Raw genomic sequence first — 22978 nt, 5'->3', positions numbered from 1 at the left:
GCATCTGTATCAAGAATAAATAAGGCGTAATCTCTTGGGTAAGCCAGTGCAGGGGGCGATGTCAATGCCTGCTTAAGTGCCTCAAAGGGGTCTTGACACTCGGTGGACCAGTTGAACACCTTTAACTTCTCAGTTAGAGCATAAAGCGGTTTAGCGACTCGTGAGAAACCAGGAACAAATCGCCGGTAGTAAGTCGCCAAGCCAAGGAAACTTAGAACGTCCGCACCTGACGTCGGGGTCGGCCAATCAGTTATGGCACACAACTTCGTTGGGTCAGGAGAAACTCCATTGGCTGAAATAACGTGGCCTAGGTACCGAGTTTCCCTAGCAAATAGGGTGCATTTTTTAGGGGTTAGTTTTAGGTCTGCGTCCTGAAGTCGCTGAATAACCAGCTCAAGATTTTTCAAGTGTTCGGCGAAAGTTTTCCCAAGGACCACGATATCGTCTAAATATACAAGGCACGCAGACCAGGTCAGTCCCTGAAGAACCTTCTCCATCAGACGTTGGAACGTTGCGGGCGCATTACACAACCCGAATGGCATGATTGTAAATTGGTAGAGTGCACAGCCTGTGCTGAAGACAGTTTTTTCGCGGTCAGGCGAATGTACTGGAACCTGCTAGTAGCCGTTCTTCAGGTCGAGAGTCGGGAACCAAGTGGAACCCGCGAGTGTGTCTAAGATGTCATCTGTCCGTCGTAGTGGAAAGGCATCCTTCTTTGTGACGTCATTCAGCTTTCCATAATCCACGCAAAATCTAGTCGATCCACCCTTTTTTTTACCAGGGTGATCGGCGAGGACCAGGGTCCGTAGGCTGGCTCAATGACACCTGGTGTGAGCATTTCTTGAACGAGGTCATTAACGTGCGAGCGCTTAGCCAGCGGCACCCTGCGAGGTGGCTGTCGAATGGGCGCAGCATCACCGGTTATGATGCGGTGTGCTGTCAGATTTGTTTTTCCCAAATCGGTGTTGCTACTGCTGAATGCCGTCGAAAAACGAGATAGAAAGCTTCTTAGAAGGACAGCGTCATCTTGTTGAAGTCTAGAAGCATTAGTCTCGTATAGCGGAATAAGATGAGCGCCGAGGTCAACTGAACACGAGCCTAGCCAGGTAGCAGGTGTAGTTTTCTTGCAAAAAGCAACTGTTGGTTGAGCATCTTCACTTGCAACAAGACCGTCTGTTTTGCTGTGGCCTTCTTTGTGGTAACTCGAGCAAGTCATTGTCGGAAGGGTGGTTGCCGACTGGTGCATGGTTGTCCACCGTGAGGCCTTGCGAGCGGCCTCCACTTCTAATGCATACGTGTGAGCGGCCTGAAATGTGCGGGAGTGGAAAAGACGCACAGTCTCTTGGATATCTTTCGATGCAATAGAATTAATGAACGCCGCATTGCTGACAGTATCCACGGTGTCTTCGGAAGACCCGAGAAACGACAAGTGCGCAAGACGCTCGATGTCGTCAGCGAGCTGGGACAACGTCTCACCCGATGCTTGTCGTCGATGACGTAGCTCAGCATGGTGAAGGGGACGTTGAGGCCCATCGCCGAAACGTTCTTCTAACGCCTGGACCAGCAAGGTGTACGAACCACGGGATTCTGGCGGCATGTGGTAAAGCACTTGCAACGCTGGACCGCTGAGGTTGACTGCAAGTACTTGTGCCTGCTGCTCTTCGGTCCAACGATTGGCTTTAGCAAGAATCTCGAACTGTGTTACGTAGGCAGACCATGTGCCTGTGCCGTCAAACTGCGATGGCCGCAGCTTAAGACGTGGAGCAGATAGAGGTATAGTCGACACGACATTTGTCGTCACTGATGTTGGCGGAAGGTAACTTGGACTTGCCTGTGAAAGTCCTGGCTGGACCAGCGCTTGCAGACCATCAAGAAGTGCGACCGATATTCGTTCGAATAAATTTGACAGAACCTCCAAAAGGGCCGCGTCTCTGCGCCTGAGCTCCTGGGCAGTCCGTTGGTGGTGGGCATCCAGCAGGGCTTCAATGGCCGATGAAGTGTCAGTTCGAATGTTGGGGTCAATGGAGTCGACAACCGGCCGGGGCGCGATGGCTTCTCCAGTTCGCGGGATCTCATCCTCAGGCTGTCGAGGAAGGTCCATGCGTGCCGGAAGAAGGCGTCTTGACTAAAGATCCCAATCTGACACCAGTGTAACGCTTTTATTTGAGCGTGTCCTTTGCCCCAATCTGTTCCCTGCTTGTCCCCGACCGTGACGCCTTCTTCCTCTCTTACAGCCGTCACAATATATATAAAAGTTCTTTCTGACGAAGGCCGGACTCCGGCCGAAACGTCGAAGAATAAATCGTCCGTTGTTGCTGTTTTCACTAAAGGTTTTTTCTTCTCGGTTATATACCCACGCCTTCGGCCTCCCGCCACCATGCCCGTTGTATATATACATATATATAGATATATATATATATTTATATATATATATATATAAAGATGGACAGATAGATATGTATATATACTGTACATAATTGTAATGCAGCCCCCCGCTTAAAGGAAGAAAGATCGGTTTCACGCAAGTGAGGATTTAGCAAACATTTAATATCAATAATATTCCTCTCACAATTCGTGTAGGTCCCTATTGAAAAATCCACAAAAACTTCCAGTGACATCCGGTGAAAACTGGTCAAGTATCACCCATTTTCATCCAGAACCAGTGTAGTTTACCAGTCTTTGCTGGAATATTTGCCGGCAAACAGATTTCGCTGGAATTTCAACGGTAGCGGGTTTCCCGATTTCGCTGGAGTGTCACCGGCAGCCACTTTCGTTTACCAGACTACCCGGTTTTGCTGTAAATGTTACCGGAAACAAGGGACTCGTTCCCCGGTTTTGCTAGAAATGTTACCAAAATCTACTGACTCGTTTCCCCGTTTACCGAACTTCACTGGAAGTTGACGCAAGGGGAGGGGGAACGGAGACGAACAGGGACTGGGTGTGTAATTTTGGTGCCTACAGTGCACCAAGGACGAATCGCCAAGCACTTTCTCTTCCTCGCATTGGGTTCATGGCGAAATGAGAGGAGGTATTTTCGATCTTTTAAAGAAAACCGGTTTCTTTGTCCGTCAACGACAAGCGGTCTCGAACGGATGCTCGTTGTAGGCATCCCGTTCCATACGTGCGACCTGTGCCTTCCAGAGCAGCTGGGTTTGCGGATAAAAAGAAAACATCTTTCAATGACCTGTTTCTAACGCCTGTTTGTCAGTCCGGCTTCAGAAGCATCCAGTGAGCGAAAAAGACGCCGGAGACGCCGTGACTGTGCCCGTAACTTCTCAACGGCGGCGGATGTTCGTTCCGGGCGTTCGTGGTTTTCGCTAAGCGTGCTACTGACAGTGTGTATGTGTCCGCGTGCTGCACCCATGGCGACGGCATCAGTGACGAGAGATCGACTGTGCCCATGACTTATTCTCAACGGCAGCGGATGTTGAAGCACATTCGTAGTTTTCACTAAACGTGCTACTGACAGTTTACGTGTGTTTGTGTGTGCGCGTGGTGCACCTGCTCTGTTTTATTAGTTAAACTACCGTACATCTAGGAATTTACCCGGAGGCATTCTGAGTACCTTGAAAGATTTTTTTGCGACAAAGAACTCGGTTGTTCTGATTTCGTCTGATTGCTTTTGTCTGGAGCTGTGCAAATGGTTTCACTGGTATCGACCCGGGGAAATAAAGACATGGAACTTTCATGCGTATATGAACTAACCGCGTTTTAATTGTTACCGAATCGTCCAGAATCTGGTAAACATAGATAACCACAGTTCACAGGCTTCTTCCTAAATCCCTTCCGTTGACGTCCAATAAAAAAGAAAAAAACAAACGGTACGTTTCTGTGAATTGCATTAAATACGGTGACTTCCGGTAAATTCCGGCTTTACTGGAAGTGAAAAAAGTTCCATAATCTAGTAAAATAGTTTTTTACTGGAAATAAAATTCTGGTAAAATATCCGCCGACATTCCAGTAAATTCCGGCTTTACCGAAAGTGAAAAGAGTTCCATATTCCAGTAAAATAACTTTTTAGTGGAAATTAATTTCCGCTAAAATATATTTTTTTATAGTGTGTGCAGACGCTTTTTCTTCATTACCCCATAAAAGGTTTCAAAATTCTTATGCGAATCAGTGTAACACTACAGAGAAACAAACCTTCGAAATGTATGCACCACAATCAATATTTTTTGGAAGATATTTTATTACTCGACTAAGCACATGAGTGTACTGGCGATTCTGTCATGTCATTTACAATGCAGATTTTACATATTCACATGCTATCTAACATTGGGAGTTCGCATCAGCCGTAGAAGCCACGACCTCCTCCATAGCCACCTCCGAATCCACGGCCTCCTCCGTAGCCACCTCCGAATCCACGTCCTCCTCCGTAGCCTCCACCGAAGCCACGTCCGCCTCCGTAGCCACGGCCCCCTCCGAACCCTCGGCCATACTGAGCAACTGCCAGGCTGCACAGAGCTGCGAGGACCACTAAGGCCACGAGGATGGTCTTGCTGGACATCATGTTGATGGAAGTTTCTGCACAGAAACACGAGAAAGAATGAGCAGAGACTTTAAAAGACACATGCAACGGGAAAAAAACATTTTGTTTTTAAACTGCCTAGCTGGAAAAGGAATAATAAAACGAATTCACAACGAAGAAAACAGAATTAGAGCTATATTTACGGCGGAAAACGAATTTGTAGTTGGCGGCCGCGAGAGCCGCCGCGGGGCAAGTGGTAGACGTGTATGCAGTCGCGGTGTGCCGCAGCCGCCTCAAAGTCACGCCTTCACCGCACGCTGAGCGAGGTGCGTCGCCGGTTCAACGCATTTCTCCACGCCGCCGTCGCCGCACAAGTTCGTCTGCTCCGGGGCACCGCCGCTGTCATCTAACCGGCGCACAGGTCTATCACGTCTGCTTGCGCTTTTTCAGGAGCTTTCTTTGGGCTGTAAAAGTTACTTACTTATAATCTTCGTTTTTTGTTGCACTTCAAACGAAGATAAATAAATAACTTTTTTTGAGACCATAGGAAGCTTCCGAATGCGCGCAAGCACCACGTGACAGACGGCGGCCAGTCACGTAATAAATAGCGGCCACTCTTTCACGTTGCCCGCTGGCGCCAACTACAAACTCGCATCGTGCCATAAATATAACACTTAAAAAAGTTTATTCTTCGCTGTACACCCGTTTTAGGATTTTCTTTTTGCAACCAGGCTGTTAAAAATCTTTTTTTCTTGTCCCTTTGATTTATCCTTTAATATTATAAGGTATTGTGAAACATTTCATATTATGGACATAAATAAATTGATAGAGCTGTGATAACCCTGACCCAAATTGAGGCGATTCTATTCAGTTGTTAAGTCATAGTAATACCGAAGTAGATTTTGAGATGGCTGGGGCAGTGATTTCCCTACATACCCCCTTGCTTTTCTGAAGGCTTTCTCTTGATTCGCATCGACTCCTATTCTCAATGACACACCTAACCCTCCCCCCCCTCCTAAAAATATATACCCCCCCCCCCCCCCTAATTTCAATTCCTGGCGAAACCCCTGGGCTGGGGACAAACAATTGCTTGATATTGTTATTCGTCTTGAAAATGCTTTGAGTGACAGAACTGCACTAAAGTTTTAGGATGAACATACGGCCTTCCGCAATATAAAACATCCAGTCGCTTAAGCATTTTATGGGGTGGTGGAAAGCATTTCTAAGCTAGAGCCATTGTTTTCAGAGATATGATAGAAGAAATGTTACTTTACTTTTACCCCATACAATGTTAGATCAGCCTAAGCAAGTTCTAAACAGCCCTTAAAACTGTCCCATCAAATGGGTGTTTCCAATTGATGGAGAATGAACACTTAACTTTATGTAATCAAAATAGATTAAAGTCGCAGTTTATATTTTTTTTTATTCTCTGGAGATGTTAAAATTTGATAGATTCAAGTAGATGCCCGCACCGATTCTCCCCAGAAAACACGATGCAAAAGCGCACACAAAACCCATAAAACATTTTGAACTAAACCTAACTTATGCCCATAGCAGGTAGAAGACAAAGGGTAACATCTATCACTCCAGCAGAGATTGAATTGCTACCTCACGCAATTTGGAATTGGCCTATTATTTGGATTTTGTCATAGATCACAGGAGTCGGCTTTAACACGAATTGAGAACGGTGCGGTATTTTTTCTATTTTCATTCATTTTGAAATAAATAGAAAATATCGAGCCCCAAGCGCAATCTTGACCTCCTAACACTGACCCTTTCTTTTTTTTTAACTTTGCGTTGGGACGAAGGACTCAAACAAGTGCTGTGTTCCCCAGAATAAATGTGCCGCTTACCGTCTGTGTTGGCTGCTTCGCTGCTTTTTGATTGATAATGAGGCAACACCGAGTATCCCGCTTTTTATACGGGGGCTGGTCGAGGAGTGTTGCGGCGGCCGGCTACCCCCAAGGGCACCGGAAAGACCCCGAGAGCGGGATTCCTGGAGGCGGCTGGCAATCGGAGTCCTGATGAACATCAATCGCGGTTCTACACTCTCTCGAGGGACGCGATGTGCAAGAATTCACAACTTATGGTGAGATAACAACTTAATCCACGAAAGATTGGTGGCGATTCTCCTTTACTTTCCGGGAATGTATTTCATTTTACACGAAATCCTAAGAACTGTATGCTGGTGGGCGGAAATGATCCTACCTGATTTGCCTTTTGTGAGTGACAAAACAATGTTACGTACCTTTTATTTTCAAGATTTTGGTGAGAAAAGTAATATATAACCTCTGAGTATATGCGACGTAAAAGAATTTGTTATTCGTTGTCACTCCTTGAAAGACCATTAAAAAGTCAATCAAGTGTTTTCACTTTAAAATGAACCATCTAAAAGGCTCAAAATGTAATTATTCAAATTATTGACTTCCCGCCAAATCTAGGTTGTATTTATGGCGCAAGATGAATCATGCAAGGCATAGGTTGTATTTTCTTCACCTTATATTTTTTTAAAGTTTTCCTTTGAAATAGCACGTTAAATCAAGATTTGCAAGCAAGTTGGTTAAATGTTGACATTTTAACCCGGCGCAACGCTGCTGCATTCTCCTACGCAGTTCTTTTTTCTGTTTGAGCACAAGTTATTATCAGGTTATATTTAAATTGATAACGCGAAGGACTGCGTGGTGCGTCAAGTTTTTGTACCAAAAACTGTATTTACGTTCTTAATATTTTTACACCCCGGTCAATAGTCAGATAAAGGAAACTCAACAGCAAATATATGAATGATTCGACAAGGAATCATGTTGGTGTGTGAGTTTTTGTTTTGACTTTAATAGTGTCACGTGTTGGTGAAACATCTTTTATATTTAAGAAAACTTATTACTTAACTAGGGTTCGGAGTTTGCGGTTTAAACCGACAAAAACTGATGAAAGTGCGCCGAATTCATTTTCGGAAAATCTGTTTTAACCGAAAAAGGTCAGTTTTTAGGTTCCATATCTTCGATTTAAACCTATGAAACCGATAAAAGTACGTCGAATACATTTTCTAAAATTTAGTTTTAACCGGAAAAGGTCACTTTGACCTTCCAGTCGTTCCGCAGAGCCGTGGCGAAAAAGTGGAACGGCAGCGTCTATTGAAACGCGTTCGAATGTATGGGATACACGGATGCCATCACGACGTTTTGGTTTAATGTGGGCATTATCAATCGGAACCTAAAATCCTAAATGCCCCATGGCTTCGCCATGTACGAGCGTGTTTTCAAACTCGCTGTAAGGAAGACTCACTTGACGGAAGCTCTGCATGTAGTCTGGTGCTTCAAAAAGTCGCACCGTGTCCCTTTTGGCACTCGCATTTGGTTGATTGGCCGATTTTGGCTCAGGCAGCACTTCATCTTTTCAGCCGGCCAGTGTCCAGTGTTAGCACTGAGAGGGCATCCTCGAAGCTCAGGTTCATATTAACGGAAAAGAAAGAGTGCGGATCAACGAGGAGAACCTGGGAAAGTACATGTGTGTGTACTATAAGATCACGTAATCCTGATGTACAGAAGGTTACGTTCCATGTTTTTTGAGGCATCGGCTTCATATCTGACTTATTGGTACTTCTGTATATTTTTATCGTTTCTTGTACAGTTGCCTACATTTTCCAAACAAAGTGCCCATTTCTTTTTTAATGTATCTGTGAATCATCACAAATATCAGAGCTACAACGATCATCTGATCCGGTGTCCGTTGGTGTTTATTTTATATTCACCGCAAAAAGCCGATAAACTTTTGTGGGCATAAATATACGCAAAAAAAAAATCAAAAATTAAATTTTAAAATAAACACCAAAAAAAGTCCGTCGAATTTTTTAAAAAAATAGAAACCGGAAACGCGGAACCCTATACATAACATGATAAAATATAACCTTCGTTACAGAATTGTCACAGATAGGACGCCTGCATGTGTGATTTTTTTCCTCGTGTTTTTTTTTTTTTTTTTAAGCTTCAGGAAAATTTGTTATATGAATATAGGGTGATGGTCAAGCATTCCAACCACTGTTTTTGTTTGTTTGTTTTCTTGTTTTTTTAGTGCGCAGTGAAGTACAAAATTACGAGTCGTCAAATAATTAAAAAAAATGTGTACGTTCATTGGAAAATTTGCGTCTGAAAACGAATTTAAAGAAATGGCGTTCCAGGCTCCGGTCCTAGCTTGGCAACCGAATTAAGCGCTCGCGCAAGGCTGAGAGAAGGCTAAATGGCTATGGCTCATTTTATATGTAATTACGGTTCTGCATCATTCTAGACCAGTACAATATATATGTTCCTAGATTTAGGTGAAAAGATCCGTCATTGCAGCGAAGGATATGAAAATAAAGGTTTCGATGTCTGGGATTCAACTTTGCTCACCCATATTATATGTGCCTGAGATGGCTACACTATCGGCAGTAGATATAAACATAAAAATAAAAATCTTCCTCTTATATCATCTGAACCGTGGTTTCCGTTACTGAATCGGTGTCAATTACGCACAGGTTTGTGTCAAGGATGGCTTTCGACATTTGCCCAATATTGCGGTAAATCTCGATGCTTAAGATGGAAGAGATCCAGGTCGCTTCCAAGTTATCTCAAACGAAGAATGGTTTCCAATCATGTTTTAATTTGAAGTCTTGCTTTCAACATTTAGAGTAAAGAAAACATATCCCGTGTAAAATATACATCTTAGTGCATCGTACGTTAACGCTTCGCCGGATTCCGCACGCGGTAAATATATGAAGCATCGAAGTGGGTGCTTGCAATATATATTCAAAAGAGGAAAACAACAGTGTATAACTTGCATACGTAACCTGTGTCTCTTCATAGCTCTAAATCTGGAGAAACATAAGTTCGAGTAGATGCATAAAGAATTCACAGCGACCTTTATCTGAAAAGTTCAGTAACCTGTTGACGAAGTACTTAATTAGCGATTGTTAAATTTTCATTAGAGTATATTAGACATTCCGTGCAGGTAAGGAAGAACGTATTTTTTATCAATTACCATAAAGTGAGCTGTCGTCATGTGATTTAACCACATGGCGCGACGAAAAGGTGTGAAGTCGTGAAGCACCGGGATCTTATGGCATTACGTGACATCACTGTGTCCGGTCAAGATATCACGTCACATCAATGCGTCACTTCCAAATGTCCCCTGACATTAAACACAGGACGCTACGTGACGTCGAGTCATGTGACTTCACGAAGTCGCGAAACACCGAGTCGTGACACTACCACGTGATCGGACGTTATAAAAAGTAATCACGTGACGTGACATCACGGTGTCAAGTCGTTGTGTGATTGAAGTCAATGTTTGTACTTTCAATAAAATACAGTCGCGCTAAATATGACGGAAGGACCTCCCCGCGTCACCAATAATTTATGACGCACTTGATTTGGTGGATTATTTTAATGTTGATATAGACCAGTTCAATTCAACCGCTAAATTAAGCGGGAAACACCCGGGTGGTGGGGGTAAGGATGGAATTGAGGACGATTTTCTGGGTGTTGGCGTTTCGTGAAATAGCATTCACTTCTTCGAACAAAGAAGAAAACCTGCGGCATCGGCTCAGAACTAGGACCAGACAAAAGCTCCAATGAAGACGGGACTTTCCTCTGATGCCTGGCTAGCAGCGCTCCAATTGAAGCAACCGCTCCAGTGGTTGGACGGTGTAACAATCTAACGCTTCCGTTCGTAGCGTCGGTGGTTCAGTGGTAGAATACTCGCCTGCCACGCGGGTGGCCCGGGTTCGATTCCCGGCCGACGCAGTGTTTTTTTGTTTTTTTTTGTGTGTGTTGCGAGAAATCGGAAGAAACACATTCTTGCGATTTCTCGTGATAATTCATTGGGTCGATAAAGATATCTTACGATAATGATTAGGAGCGAAAATAATCCCTGGAGAAGGAGAGTGGGACCTTTGCATTTAATTGCATTTTTATTTGTAGGAGCTTCATTCATTTGCGAAAACTTAGACATTTATTTAAGATATTTATGCCGTATTTGGCATATATATATATATATATACCAAATACTATTTGGTGTATGCCGTATATGTAATCTTGTAATCATCCGTGTTACATTTAAATCGAATGTCATCCTACTAAAAAATGCGCATTCACCCGTACATAGCCCATTCCATATTACTCGGAAAATAAAATTGAAGAAATAAAAACAAGGCACTTTTTTTTTTTTAGCGGACTTTACAATCTTAATGTTGCGAGGATCTCCGAGTTACAGCTTTTCAAAGTTACTATTTCAAAAAACGCATGCCCAAAAATACAGTTAAAAAAATAGCTAGCGCGATATTTACGCTACGACACATACTTTAGGGGGTGGTACGCCCAGCCCACATCCCTCTGTGAGCTTCGCTGGTTTCACATGGCCGCTCGGCTGAACACCGTAAGGAGGCCCAACGTTGCCCCGTCACGACTTCCGGTTTGTCTATGCCTCCTTGCACCGTCTGTTCTACACCATTGTTGCCCTATAACCACAAACACATTGTTTGCGTATGAAGGATACCGTCCTTATACACATTCTTCACTTCTCGTGGTATAAGGGGAGAGGAAACTTGAAGTGATTAAAGGATAAACATAAACTCCGAGGGAGTCTCAGAACACGAAACATTCAACCCTTTGGTGAAGGCTGTATTGCAATCAAGTGTATCGTACAAGGAATTGTGTTATTGAGACCGCTTTCCGAGGTGCTCGCTAGCGGGGCTCCATAGTTTCGCCCTCCGGAGCGTCGGTGGTTCAGTGGGATTCCACTTCTGGCCGCCGAAGCGAAAGGACGTGTGATGATAAGCTCCGTCGGAGCGGGTTCATGGCTTCTGCCGAACTGGACTACCAAGTTATCCTGCCAACGCTTCCAACAGGTACAACAATTTTGAATACTGCTCTTTTGCACGCCGATGTGACCACGAGGCCATACCGTCTGGAACATTTTCGTGACGCCCTGGTTGGCCTGGCGCTGCTCCCCGAGGTGGTCGACTTGGGGGCGTACCAGTACGACCACGTTTGGGCCGTCACTTTCAAGAGTGTTGAGGGCAAGAAAAAACTGCTCGCCGCCGGGGACTTCACAGTCAAGGAGGGACGGTGCGTCGTTGTTGACCCAAGCAACCAAGACACGCGTCTGAAGCTCCACTGACTGCTGCACCACGTCCCGGACGACAAAGTGCGAGTGGCCTTGGCGCCCTACGGAAAGGTGACGGAAGTCGCCAGAGACATGTGGCGGGCCCAGGGGTGCGCCCACATGTGGTCCACGACGCGCTCGGTGTCCATTAGGCTCAAGGCCGGAGTCCCCGTGGACTCCCTCCCTCATCAGCTGCGCGTCGCTGGGGACCTCGCGCTCGTGGTTGTACCGGGCAGGGCGCCGCTGTGCCTCCGATGCCGAGGGAAAGGCCACATTCGTCGAGAGTGTCGGGTGCCGCATTGTGCTCTCTGTCGGCGCTTCGGCCACGAAGACAGCCAGTGCGTAAGGACGTACGCAAGCGTCACGGGGCCCGTGGGGAATGAGGACACGTCCGAGTTACTCATGGATGTGGTCGAGTCCCAAGAAGCAGCCGGCGGCGAAGGTGGCGAGCCTCCCACAGAGGCGACGCTCACCGAGCTTTCCGCCGGGGGCAGAGCCGACAGCGGGAGCGACGGTGAGCGACGCCCTCAGCCTGAGGCGCAGTCTGTGGGCGATACCCCGGCTTCGGAAGGTGTGACAAAGACCGCAGGTTCGACTGTGGCGGCGACGCCCAGCGAGGAGTCGGAAGCCATCAGCGTCGAGGAGGCAGGCTCCAGTGGCGCAGTCCCCAAACGGGCTCGCGAAGACGTCGACGAAGGTCTAACCGTAAGTGCGGCCCCTCCCAAGGAACCGCCCCGAAAAGCGGCTCCTGTGCGTCGGGCAAGCCTCAAGCCTAAGCCGAACATCCCTCCGGAGAGGCGACCACCGGCGACACCGCCCCCGTAGATGCGAAGGCTCGTTTTTTGTCGGGCACCTCTTCTCGGACTGGAAACCGACAGGACTCCGAGGGGACGATGTCCTCGTGCCGCCGCTTTGTAGACCGAACTTTCGGCGAACCCTCTCGTCGGACCCACCGGGCGGCACACCGGGACTGTGAGTCTGTCGTCGTTTTTCAGCGACTTGAGGTGAGCACCATGCGGCCCGTTTGATCCAGTTTTTGATGGCAGTAAGCCTTGAGACTGCGCTTCGTGTCACCACGCTGAACGTGCGAGGCCTGGGAGCAAGGCGGCGGCAGTACCAGCTGAGCCGCCTTTTCCTGGAAAACGACCTTGACGTAGTCGCTGTCCAAGAGACAAAGGTGGAAGGCGAAGAGCAAACGGACCGCATGGTGCAACCTTTCAGATCGCGATACAATGTATGTGTGTGCCACTCCGTTGGTACATCAGGGGGTTGTGCTCTTTTTTTGCGTAATTCTTTGGGAATTGTGGAAGAAACAGTGATTGTTTGTGAATCAGGTCGCTTGATTGTTTGTGATTTTTCTTTTTCGGAGTTGCAGTGGCGAGCTATCTGCGTTTATGCGCCAAACCGGGAGAGTGATAGGAGACTGTTTTTTGAACGCGTTGAACTTTACCTACACTGTGAAAGATTTGTTATTTCTCTGGGTGATTTCAACTGCGTCTGCGCAATAGAAGACAGGGCGCAACAGTTGCCGCTTCGGGACCAGAGTGCTTATTTTTGAACTCGTTAGTGCAGGAGTGCAATTTAGAGGACGTCAGGTTTGTTTTGTTGAAGGCAGATTTTCCCCAGTTTACACACTTCCAACGCGAGAGTCACGCGAGGCTAGACAGAGCGTATATCTCCGCAGCCCTGGTTCCCCTGTGCGAGAATTACGAAGTGAAACGCGTTTCTTTCAGTGATCATAGCCTGATAATGTTTTCAATCGGAACGAAGGAAACAAAATTGCATTTCAACTGGGAATTGTGGAAATTTAATGATAAGCTACTGAGAGATGAGATTTTTATGGACGGGGTAAAACAAAGCATTGGGAAATTGCTGGAGGCTGAGTCGGGAACCTGTTTTGAACTGTGGGAGCACTTTAAAGACGAAGTCAAAATTAGCGCGATTGAAAGATCGTGTATTTTACGCCGCCAAGAAAACCAAAAAGAAAAAGAGCTACAGTGGCAGTTAGATTTCCTTTTAAGCGTTGAATGTGCACAACCCGGAAAGCTTACAAGAGAAATAAAAGAAGTAAAGAGTAAACTGGAGCTTATCGATGTCGAAAAATATAGAGGAGCCGTGATAAGAGCCCGCGCCGAACGTCTGTGGTTGGGTGAAACGCCGACAAAGCGTTCACTTGGGGATGAGAAAAGATATGCGACGCAAAATGAAATAAAAGAAATAGAGCATGGGGCCCTGGTGACGTGCGATAAAAAGGCCATCGAACGCGCCTTCGTGGAATATTACCAAGACCTTTCGGGTCGCCGCAGACACGTGCAAGAAGGATTTGCCAGCGTCCTTTTGCCACTGATGCCAAAATTAGATGACGAAATTAAAGCCGGCCTTGAGGCACCGATTAACGTGAGAGAAATAGAGAAGGCTATCGACGAACTGAACCCAGGGAAATCACCCGGTCCCGACGGCTTAGGTGCCGCCTTCTGCAAGGTTTTCAAAGCTGATGTGGCCGAGGTCCTGCACCGCACGATAGCGGAGGCGTACGATAGAAAAGCAGTGCCTCCATCCTTCCGGAAAACGCATATAGTATTAATCCCCAAAAGTGATGATCCCGCGAAACTGTTGTCTGTTAAGTCCTACCGTCCCATTAGCCTAACAAACGTTGACTATAACATCGTCATGAAGGTCTTAGCGCGAAGGCTGCAAGTTGTAATACAATCTATCGTCGGGCCCCACCAAACATGTGGCATCAAGGGGCGAACGATTGCAACTAACATACACGTAGCAAGAAGTATCTTGGAATGTTGTGATGCTTTCGAAGGTCACGTAGCCATGTTGCAGCTTGATTTGGAAAAGGCGTTCGATAGAGTAGCACACGACGTCCTTTTTTGTATTTTAGAGCACGTGAACGTTGGGTCTTTATTGCTGGAATGGGTTAAAATGTCCTACGCGGAGTGTTTTGCGAGTGTGATTGTTAATAAGAAAGTGACTGAAAGTTTTCAAGTCCTCTACTCGGTACGGCAAGGGTGCCCATTATCGCCATTGTTGTTTGCTCTCTATTTAGAGGCTTTTTGTTTAAAACTTCTTTTATATGAAAGAATACGCAGTTTTAGGCTGTTGTCGAGCGAAGTCAACGTACTTTCGTACGCAGACGACATTGCTGTCTTCTGCGACGACAAAGAAAGTGTTTGCGAGGTAGTCAAAGAAGCACTTAATTTTTGTAAATTTTCGGGCAGTGTTATCAATTGGGATAAATGCGTGGGCTACTGGCATGGTAGCTGGGAAAGTACACCAGCTGTTTTTGAAAGAGTTACTTGGTCTTGTTTGCCGGGCAAGTACCTCGGAGTGCCGCTTGAGCACTATCGCGATTCTACTGAGTTCTGGAGGGAAGAAGTCGAGAAGGCTCGGGATAAAACGCCAAAGTCGGGGGGTCTAAATCTTTCAATGTTTTCCCGCTCCACAGTTTGTAATTTGTTTACTGCGGCCAAAGTCTGATATGTGCTCCAGGCTTTGTGTATGTCTAGAGTCAGCGTTCAAAAGTTCCACCGAGTGTTCGCGATTTTTGTGTGGGGGTCGGTGTGGGAGCGCACCGGTCGTACAAATTTGGTCCGCTCTGTGAAAAGTGGCGGGCTAGGACTGGCTCATCTGTTTCTGAGGCAAGTGGTGTCAAGATTTATGTTCCTGCGGGATCAGGGGAATCCTTTTCTGTGGACTGTATTACAAGTTAGGCTCCGTAATGCATTGTCTGAGTTTGTTGTGTCCTCGAGTGATGTCAGATGTACGCGAGTTCGAGGTTTTCTGCGCGAAGTGATTTTGGCTTTCCATTTTCTCAAGGTCCGATTTTCGTTGGAGTACTTAAGCGAAGTTACACGAAAGCGCCTGTACAAAGACTTAGTTGAGGTGGTCTTCCCCGTGCCCTTGTATCGGTCTCTTTCCTGTGAGGGCCCGGGTCAGGATGTCCTCAAAAGGGTTAAACGGATGCCAGTAAGGCCAGCCGTGAAATCGTTATTTTTTCAGCTGCACACCAGCACGCTTCCCGTTAAGCCCTGGCTTGAAGAAAAAAGGCATTTTTGTTCGTTGGTCGATTAACTGCCTCTTGTGCCGGAAACCTGAGACTATCGATCATATTTTCTTGGATTGCTGGGATGCGGTATTTCACTGAGACATTATGCAGCGTACTTTAAAAAAGAGTCTACCAGTGTCATCCTATGGCATCCGATTTCTTCCTGCACAAAGTGAAGGGTGTGTTCCCTATGACATGTTGATTGCCTTGGCTCTGCACAACATGTGGAAATGGAGGATGACTGTGCGACATGCTGACGTCGATGCTCGCCCCGTACGGGATTACTTTATTGAGCATATTGTTAACTTACGAGAATTGTATAAAGTACAGAGTGAGCAGCCTGACTGGATGCCAGTGTTAGACAGTCTTGTCGCCCTGAGAGTTTTTTAAACCATGTGCGCCGGCTAGGTCGTGCCGGATGCTTTTAACCTTCCAATTTTGTGCGATTGTTTAACTACGTTTATGTGCCAAACCGGCAATAAATAAAAAAAACGCAATGTCTAGCGTTACGTCCGACGGAACCCGAAATAAAAATTAATGTTATGTCCGACGTAACTTTACGTAAAGATTCGAGTTACGTCCCGACGTAACCCAATATGTAAATTAAAGTTACGTCCGACGGAACTCCAAATAAAAATTAAAGTTACGTCTGACGGAACTTTACCCCCAAGGTTTCGAGTTACGTCCGACGGAACCCAATGTGAAAATTAAAGTTATGTCCGACGGAACTCGAAATAAAAAATAAATTGACCCCCACCCGCTGCCCGTTTCGACCTGAATGAGCTTCGTACCGGCGTAGGTCGTAGTACCGGTACGCGTTCGAGTGATCACAACTGCGTTGTGCACGTAAAGACCCCAGGCTAGCGGTTGTACGGCTAACTTTCTCATCTACAGCTAGACAAGTTACCCGTGGAGGCGTACTAGCATCAAAACTGTCTAGTCATACGAGGAACACGGTTTTTATAGATCACGGCTCATTTTCTAGATCACGGCTTTAGACACTTAAGCGAGACGATGGGCCCTCAATCTGTCGTACGAACCAACGCCCCAACACTGATATCTCAGGGTCTCAGGCTCGCAGCACGCGTGCTGCGGTTTCCATTTTGTTAATGTTTTCTTTTTTTGTGTGTGTGTGTCGCGTCTAGGAAGAAGTGGTTTCATATCGAAAAACAGATTAAAAAAAATCCGCTTAAAGCAGAAAAAGATTGCTGAAAGGTGAGGAAAAAAGGCGAGGAACACGGCCGTCCTACGCAGCCTCTACACACGAGGAACACACTCCAACCCCCTCAACAAACCCGGAGGTACGAATAGGCGCGATTTTGACCAATTAACCAACGCTGCATCGGACGTAATGCGAAAGTAATTAATAATATTTTATGTTTACGTCGTGTTTCTGCCACAAAGCGTAACATTCAGTAAGGTTCCGTAGGTTACAAAGGCCGTAACTTGTTTCCGTCGGACTTAACTCGAAACCTTAGGGTAAAGTTACGACGGACGTATCTTTTTGGGTCCTGTCGGACGTAAGGTTGCTTTTTATTTCGAGTTCCGTCGGACGTAACTTTAATCTTCATAATGGGTTACGTCGGACGTAACTTTAATCTTCATATTGAGTTACGCCGGACGTACCTCAAACCATTGACGTAAAGTTACGTCGGACGTAACTTTAATTTTTATATCGGGTTCCGTCGGACGTAACGCTAGACACTACGTAAAAAAAAAAAAAAACGTCGGTGGTTCAGTGTTAGAATACTCGCCTGCAACGCGGGTGGCCCGGGTTCGATTCCCGGCCGACGCATTTCTTTTTATTGTTTGCCTCCTTACTTTAAATGTTTAACCGTACACCGGCGAATTTTTCGCTACCCCGACCACCTATATTTTCGAGTGACCGATGTGCTATTTAGTTTCGCACAATTCAAATATTATTTTTTTGTGAAATCTGTTAAGGAAAGGTGTGTCAAAACCAACATTCAAAGGTACACAAGTGGAAACAGCACAAAAAGGATAACAAAGGACGTGTGAAAGTAGTGCACGGACACGGCGCCGACTGAAAGTTTAATTTTCAGGAGAAACCAAAAAACAAACCCCGGAAGCAGAGAGGAAAGAATAAAACAAAACACAGAAATACAACCCGATAACAATACTTCTACTACTCATATGTCTTTCCCGCGTGCTTGCCACAGTGCTTGGTAAAAAGGACTTCGTCAGCCCTCAAGTGCATCGACGTTGTGCAAACACATTTCCCTTTCCCCCTTGACAAAAAAGAAGAAAGGGCATTCGAATATATCTGGCGGTCTTCTTTTTGTTACGCTCCAGGATCGTCAAGTCATTGAACAAAGAAAGACACGCAGCCGCACCTACCGCAATGTACCCCTAAAGGCCCTGACACACTGAGGCAACACGACGCAAACCTCAACAAAACACGTTATTCATCCGTCGGGCAACTTGTTGCTCGCTCCCCGTGTTGTCCGACAAACCTGTCACATCGCGGCAACAGTGTGACGACCCCAGTAGGGGTAGCACAAATACTTTGTGGTGGGTCCACGCTGAGGAGAAGAGAAGCGAGAAGACGATATTTAGTCGCAACAGAATAATCTGAATGTTAATATCGGTGCTGGGGCCGCCTGTTGCTCACCTCTCGCCCGGAGTGTTCTGGGTGTCCCGTCGCAGGGGTTTCTTGGGAGAAGGAACTTGGAAGGACCGGTCATCAACGTGCCTCTGGTTCGACGGGCAGGTTGTACCGAGGAGGCTCAGGATGCGGCGAATCGGGCTTGCTCGGATGTCCGTCGATGCACGCCTTCCTCTTGTGCTCTTGCGCTGGCTCTCACGTTTCACCGCGCACGTCGCGATCACTTTCCCTTGTTCTTCGCTGCCCACATCCCAAAAACCCGTCCTCCGCCTTCGACTCGCTTCCCTCCAAGAGAGTCCTGTTTTCCCACGTTCGGCCCGGCTGGCCTCCCTCTCTCCTTGTCCCTCATCGGTTTCCAGTTTTCCCTGACCCCCTCTCTCCATTTCCTGTCCGTGCCCTCCCCGCTCCCATGTGTCACCCCCAACCGCGCGCGTCCGAACTTGCCCGCGCCGCGCCGGCGTCTCCAACCACCACCCTGGACGACGTCACAACCGCTCCAACTTCAAAAAAATTTTCTTCCGCTTAGGAAAACTTCTGGAGTTCAGCAGTCAAGTGCATTGGCCGAAAAGAAGAGCACACACAGCCAAAATAACGATGAGTGACGAACAGCAACGTAAGCCACGCCAGCACCGATAAGACCAAAAGAGCGAGGCGTTAAAGCGTTAAAATGGCGCACTAAGACACAGGTGACTCAAAAAAAAAAAGGACGAAAATTTTGCAAAAATGACATCAATTAAATTATATCTATACCCTCTACGATTGCTCGCTGCCGGCGATGCCCGGAGACTCCCACCTAATCACGGCTCCTGAGTGAGTACCCATGCGTCGCAATGGGCATCGGCATGCCAAATGCCGCAGAGAACGGGTCGACGCCGGCCCCCAGTGTCGCATCAGCCTGCGATTCACGGAGAGTGACGTCTGCAGGGTTCGGCGCCCGCTGTCTCTCTGCTGCGGAAGGGGGTTCGTCTACCGGACGAGTGCTCGCACTTTCGCTGGGAAAGAAAAGGTGCGTGGGTTTGAGCCTATTTACATGAACGATCTTTCCCTCTCGTTCCCCGATTCTCCGGATTCTACAGGTGATGTCGGAAAGCACCTCCACAATGCGGAAAGGCCCACACCAACTGGGGGCGAGCTTCCGCGCGGTTCCCCGCCTATGCGCTGCCACCTGTAGGTAGACTGCATCTCCTAATTTGTACTGAGGGTCCCTGCTCGTTTTGTCATGCCGAGTTTTTCTTGTTTGCGCCGCCTGAACAAGCGCGTCCGATGCCAGCCGGTGTGATATCGCCAGTCGCTGTACGAGCTCGGATCTGTAGTTCTCCAAGGTCCCGTAGTTCGCTGCGGGTGCCGTGCGAGCCAGGCTGGGCACAACCGCATCTCTACCGTAGAGCAAGAAAAAAGGAGATTCCCTGCTTATCGTGGGAGGCAGAGTTGTAAGCGAACAGCGCGAAGGGGAGCCACAGGTCCCAATCACGCTGGTCATGCACCCCAGTGTCCCAGCATCTTGATAACGGTTTGATTCAGTCTTTCGACGGCGCCGTTGCACTCAGGATGGTAGGCGGTCGTCTGCAGCTTGGAGATTCCAATTGACTCATACACCTCTTTCATTAGGCGCTAGGTGAAATTTGCACCCTGATCGGTTAAGAGTTGGTCCGGCACTCCGTGTCGTAACACTACGCCCTCGACGAACATTCTAGCCACAGTTTCGGCCTTTTGATCAGGCATGGGGAATGCTTCTGCGAATCGAGTTAAGTGGTTCACAAAGACCAGGATGTATTTGCTCCCGGCAGTGGTGGCGGGCAACGGCCCGACAATGTCCATAGCAGTGCGCTCGAACGGGCTGCTGAGCTGCCCGAATTCTTGAAAAGGTGCCGGCCTTCGACCCTTGGGTGTCTTCCGTAGACTGCACGACTTGCATGCTTTGCAGTACTCCACGATGTCTCGCCTCATGCCGCGCCAAAAGTACTGCTTTGCAACTCTTTGTCTCGTTTTCCTGGCGCCCGGGTGACCGGCACAAGGGGCATCGTGGTGCACTCTCAGCAGTTCGCCAACCATCGATTTGGGGATCACCATCCTCCCAGTCTCTCCTGGTCTGTCTGTTCGCAGTCTGAGCAGCCCACCCTGGTCGAGGTATAACTGCCCGTTGCAGTTCTCATCCGAGGCCTCGCAGGCGGCAATCGCAGCGCGGAGGCAGGCGTCTTTCCGCTGCTCTTCCCTCACTCTCCACCCATCGGTTGACGGGAGGAACACGTTCACCTCTCTCACCACTGCCCGCCTCAACGCGTCAGCGTTCTGGTTTGTCTTCCCCGAACGGTGCACGATTTCGAAGTCGTACTCCTGTAGACGCAGGTTCCAACGCGCAAGCCGTGAGTTCTGGTCTTTCGTGCTCATAAGCCACTTCAGTAGCTGGCAGTCGGTCAAAATATGGAAATGGCGTCCATACAAACAACAGCGAAAGTGCCTCACGGCCCACACGACAGCGAGACACTCCTATTCCGTAGCCCCGTAGGCTTGCTCCGCTCTGTTCAACTGCCGACTCGCGTATGCTACGGGGTGTTCTTGGCCGTCGAATTCTTGGGATAGCACCACTCCCACGGCGAACTTGGAGGCGTCCGTGGCCAGTGTGAACGGTTGCGAGAAGTCCGGGAATCGAAGGATAGGCGCCCCCGTCAATTTCTGCTTCATGACCTCGAAGGCCGCTCCGGCATCTGTTCCCCATGCGAACGGCTTCTTGCCGGTGAGCTGCGTTAAGGGCCGTGCCACCTCGGCGAAGTGCGGCACGTGTCGGCGGTAGTAGGTCATGAGGCCTAGGAACCGACGCACCTCCGTCTTGTTTTGGAAGCAGGAAAATCACGAACGCACGCGATTTTAGCTGGGTCCGGCCGTACGCCTTCTGCTGACACAATGTGACCCAGGTATTTGACCTCGGGTTTCAGGAACTGGCACATCGACGGCTTGAGCTTGAGACCAGCGGCCCTTACCCTCTGGAAAACAGTCTTTAAGTCCTCCAGATGCTCCTCTAGGCTGTTGCTGTAGATGATAATATCATCTAGATATACATAGCATATCTTACCTAGCAGGCCTGCGAGCACGACATCGGCTGTGCGTTGCCACACAGCCGCGCTGTTCACCAGCCCCATCGGCATCCTGGTCCAATGGTAATGTCCCGACGGCGTGTTGAAGGCCGTTTTCTCACGGTCACGAGGGTCCATCTAGATTTGCCAGTAGCCCAAGGTCATGTCAACTACCGTGAAACGTCGCGCAGATCCAAGTTGGGACAGGGTCTCCTGTATGTTCGGCAATGGATAAGGATCCACACGGGTGACCTTGTTTAGGTCGCGGTAGTCAACAACAAAATGATAAGAGCCTTCGGGTTTCTCAACCAGCAAGGCAGGCGCACCCCAAGGAGACGTGGAATGTTCGATAATCCCTTTCACGAGCAGTTGATCGACTTGCCCCTCCATCTCCTCCCTTTTCGAGTACGGGATTCTGTAGGCTCTCCGGTAAACGGGTGTTGCCTCCCCTGTCGAAATCCTGTGTTTCACGGCCTCACAACGACCCAGGTCTGACCGATTCGAGGAGAACACGTCTCGGTGCTGGTCGATGAGTCCGAGCAGGCGGGCCTTCTCCTCTGTCGTAATATGTGAGAAGTCGAAATCATCCAATAAGTCTACTTGTTCTATCCGTTTGCAAGCCCAAGCATCTGGGCCGACAGGACCAACCTCGTAAGCGTCTACGAGCGTCCCCACGACCTTATTTTGTGGGAGGCGTATCTCCTGACACGTGACGTTCACCAGTCGTACCGGAACCGTCGCGTCCTCCCACGTCTTCACGAGTGCGTGAGCGCCGACAACGCCATTTACCCCTAGGTCGTAAGTCTCGAGCACACCGAGTCTTCCCGCTACACTACTCAAGCTTACTTTCCCCTGAAAAAGGCATTCGCTCAGAGGGGGCAGGACACAGGGCTTCAAAAGAGTCACTGTCGCCTGGGCCCCTCCTACCTCCTCCAGCTTTGGCTCGACCGTGTTCACCTGGTGGGCCCAGTTAGTGATCTCCACTCTTGCATTCCCAATGCGCAAGATGTCTTCACTGAGGAGTAAGTCGATGTCCTCTCCGCGGAGGACATCTTGGCCAATGATTCCCGCAACAGGCAACACGAGCCCGTCTGTACAAACGAAGCACGCGGGTCTAATCTCATGACCGCCCAACGTGAGCGGGATCTCAAAACATCCGACAGTACCTAGTGCGACGCCCGTGATTCCCACCAGCTTTCTCGCTCTGTCCCTTTTCGGAAGGACATTGTGCCAGTCCTTTAGAATGACGTCTAGGGTTCCCTTCTTTACCAGGCTTATCCTTGACCCGGTGTCAATAAGGCAATGGACCATGGCGCCACCGATTTTGCACGCAACAATGGGGCTCGTTTCTCCACAAATATTTACCACGAGCTCCTCTACTGCCCCTTCTCTGCGGTTTTCAGAGAGGGGCCGCTCTAGTTTCCCGGCTGATGGGCAGCCCGTGATCCCAGAGGTTTGTGATTTCCTGCTTCTCCCTGGTCCCCATCCTCAATCTGCCTCATGTCGGCTCGGCCGTCGCGGTGCCGATGTGGGCACGACCGCGCGAAGTGGCCAAACGTCCCACATACGAAACAACCTGAATTGGTCTTTCGAGGTGTTCTCGGTGGAGAACGCCTCTGACT

The 22978-nt window shown here is 48.2% G+C and overlaps 1 protein-coding gene and 2 non-coding genes across 3 annotated transcripts in view; 2 read left to right on the top strand and 1 right to left on the bottom strand.

The window, feature by feature from the left end:
- The window catches only part of LOC121837418 (neuropeptide-like protein 31), a 54445-nt gene extending 35931 nt beyond the window's left edge, over positions 1 to 18514 (bottom strand). Inside the window, exon 1 of the mRNA XM_042293045.1 lies at positions 18292 to 18514. Coding sequence (XP_042148979.1) covers positions 18292 to 18364 — 73 coding nt within the window. The 5' untranslated portion in view covers positions 18365 to 18514. The remainder of the gene's footprint in view (positions 1 to 18291) is intronic.
- Trnag-gcc lies at positions 10175 to 10245 on the top strand. The gene has a single exon. It is a non-coding gene; the product is annotated as a tRNA-Gly (tRNA).
- On the top strand, positions 17384 to 17454 carry Trnac-gca. The gene has a single exon. It is a non-coding gene; the product is annotated as a tRNA-Cys (tRNA).
- Positions 18515 to 22978: the final 4464 nt, after the last annotated feature.

Source organism: Ixodes scapularis, unplaced genomic scaffold (assembly GCF_016920785.2).
Source record: "Ixodes scapularis isolate PalLabHiFi unplaced genomic scaffold, ASM1692078v2 PGA_scaffold3__209_contigs__length_174095766, whole genome shotgun sequence".
Lineage (NCBI taxonomy): Eukaryota > Metazoa > Arthropoda > Arachnida > Ixodida > Ixodidae > Ixodes > Ixodes scapularis.
The sequence above is the reverse complement of the archived record's forward strand: the minus strand, read 5'-3'. Positions and strand labels throughout refer to the sequence as shown.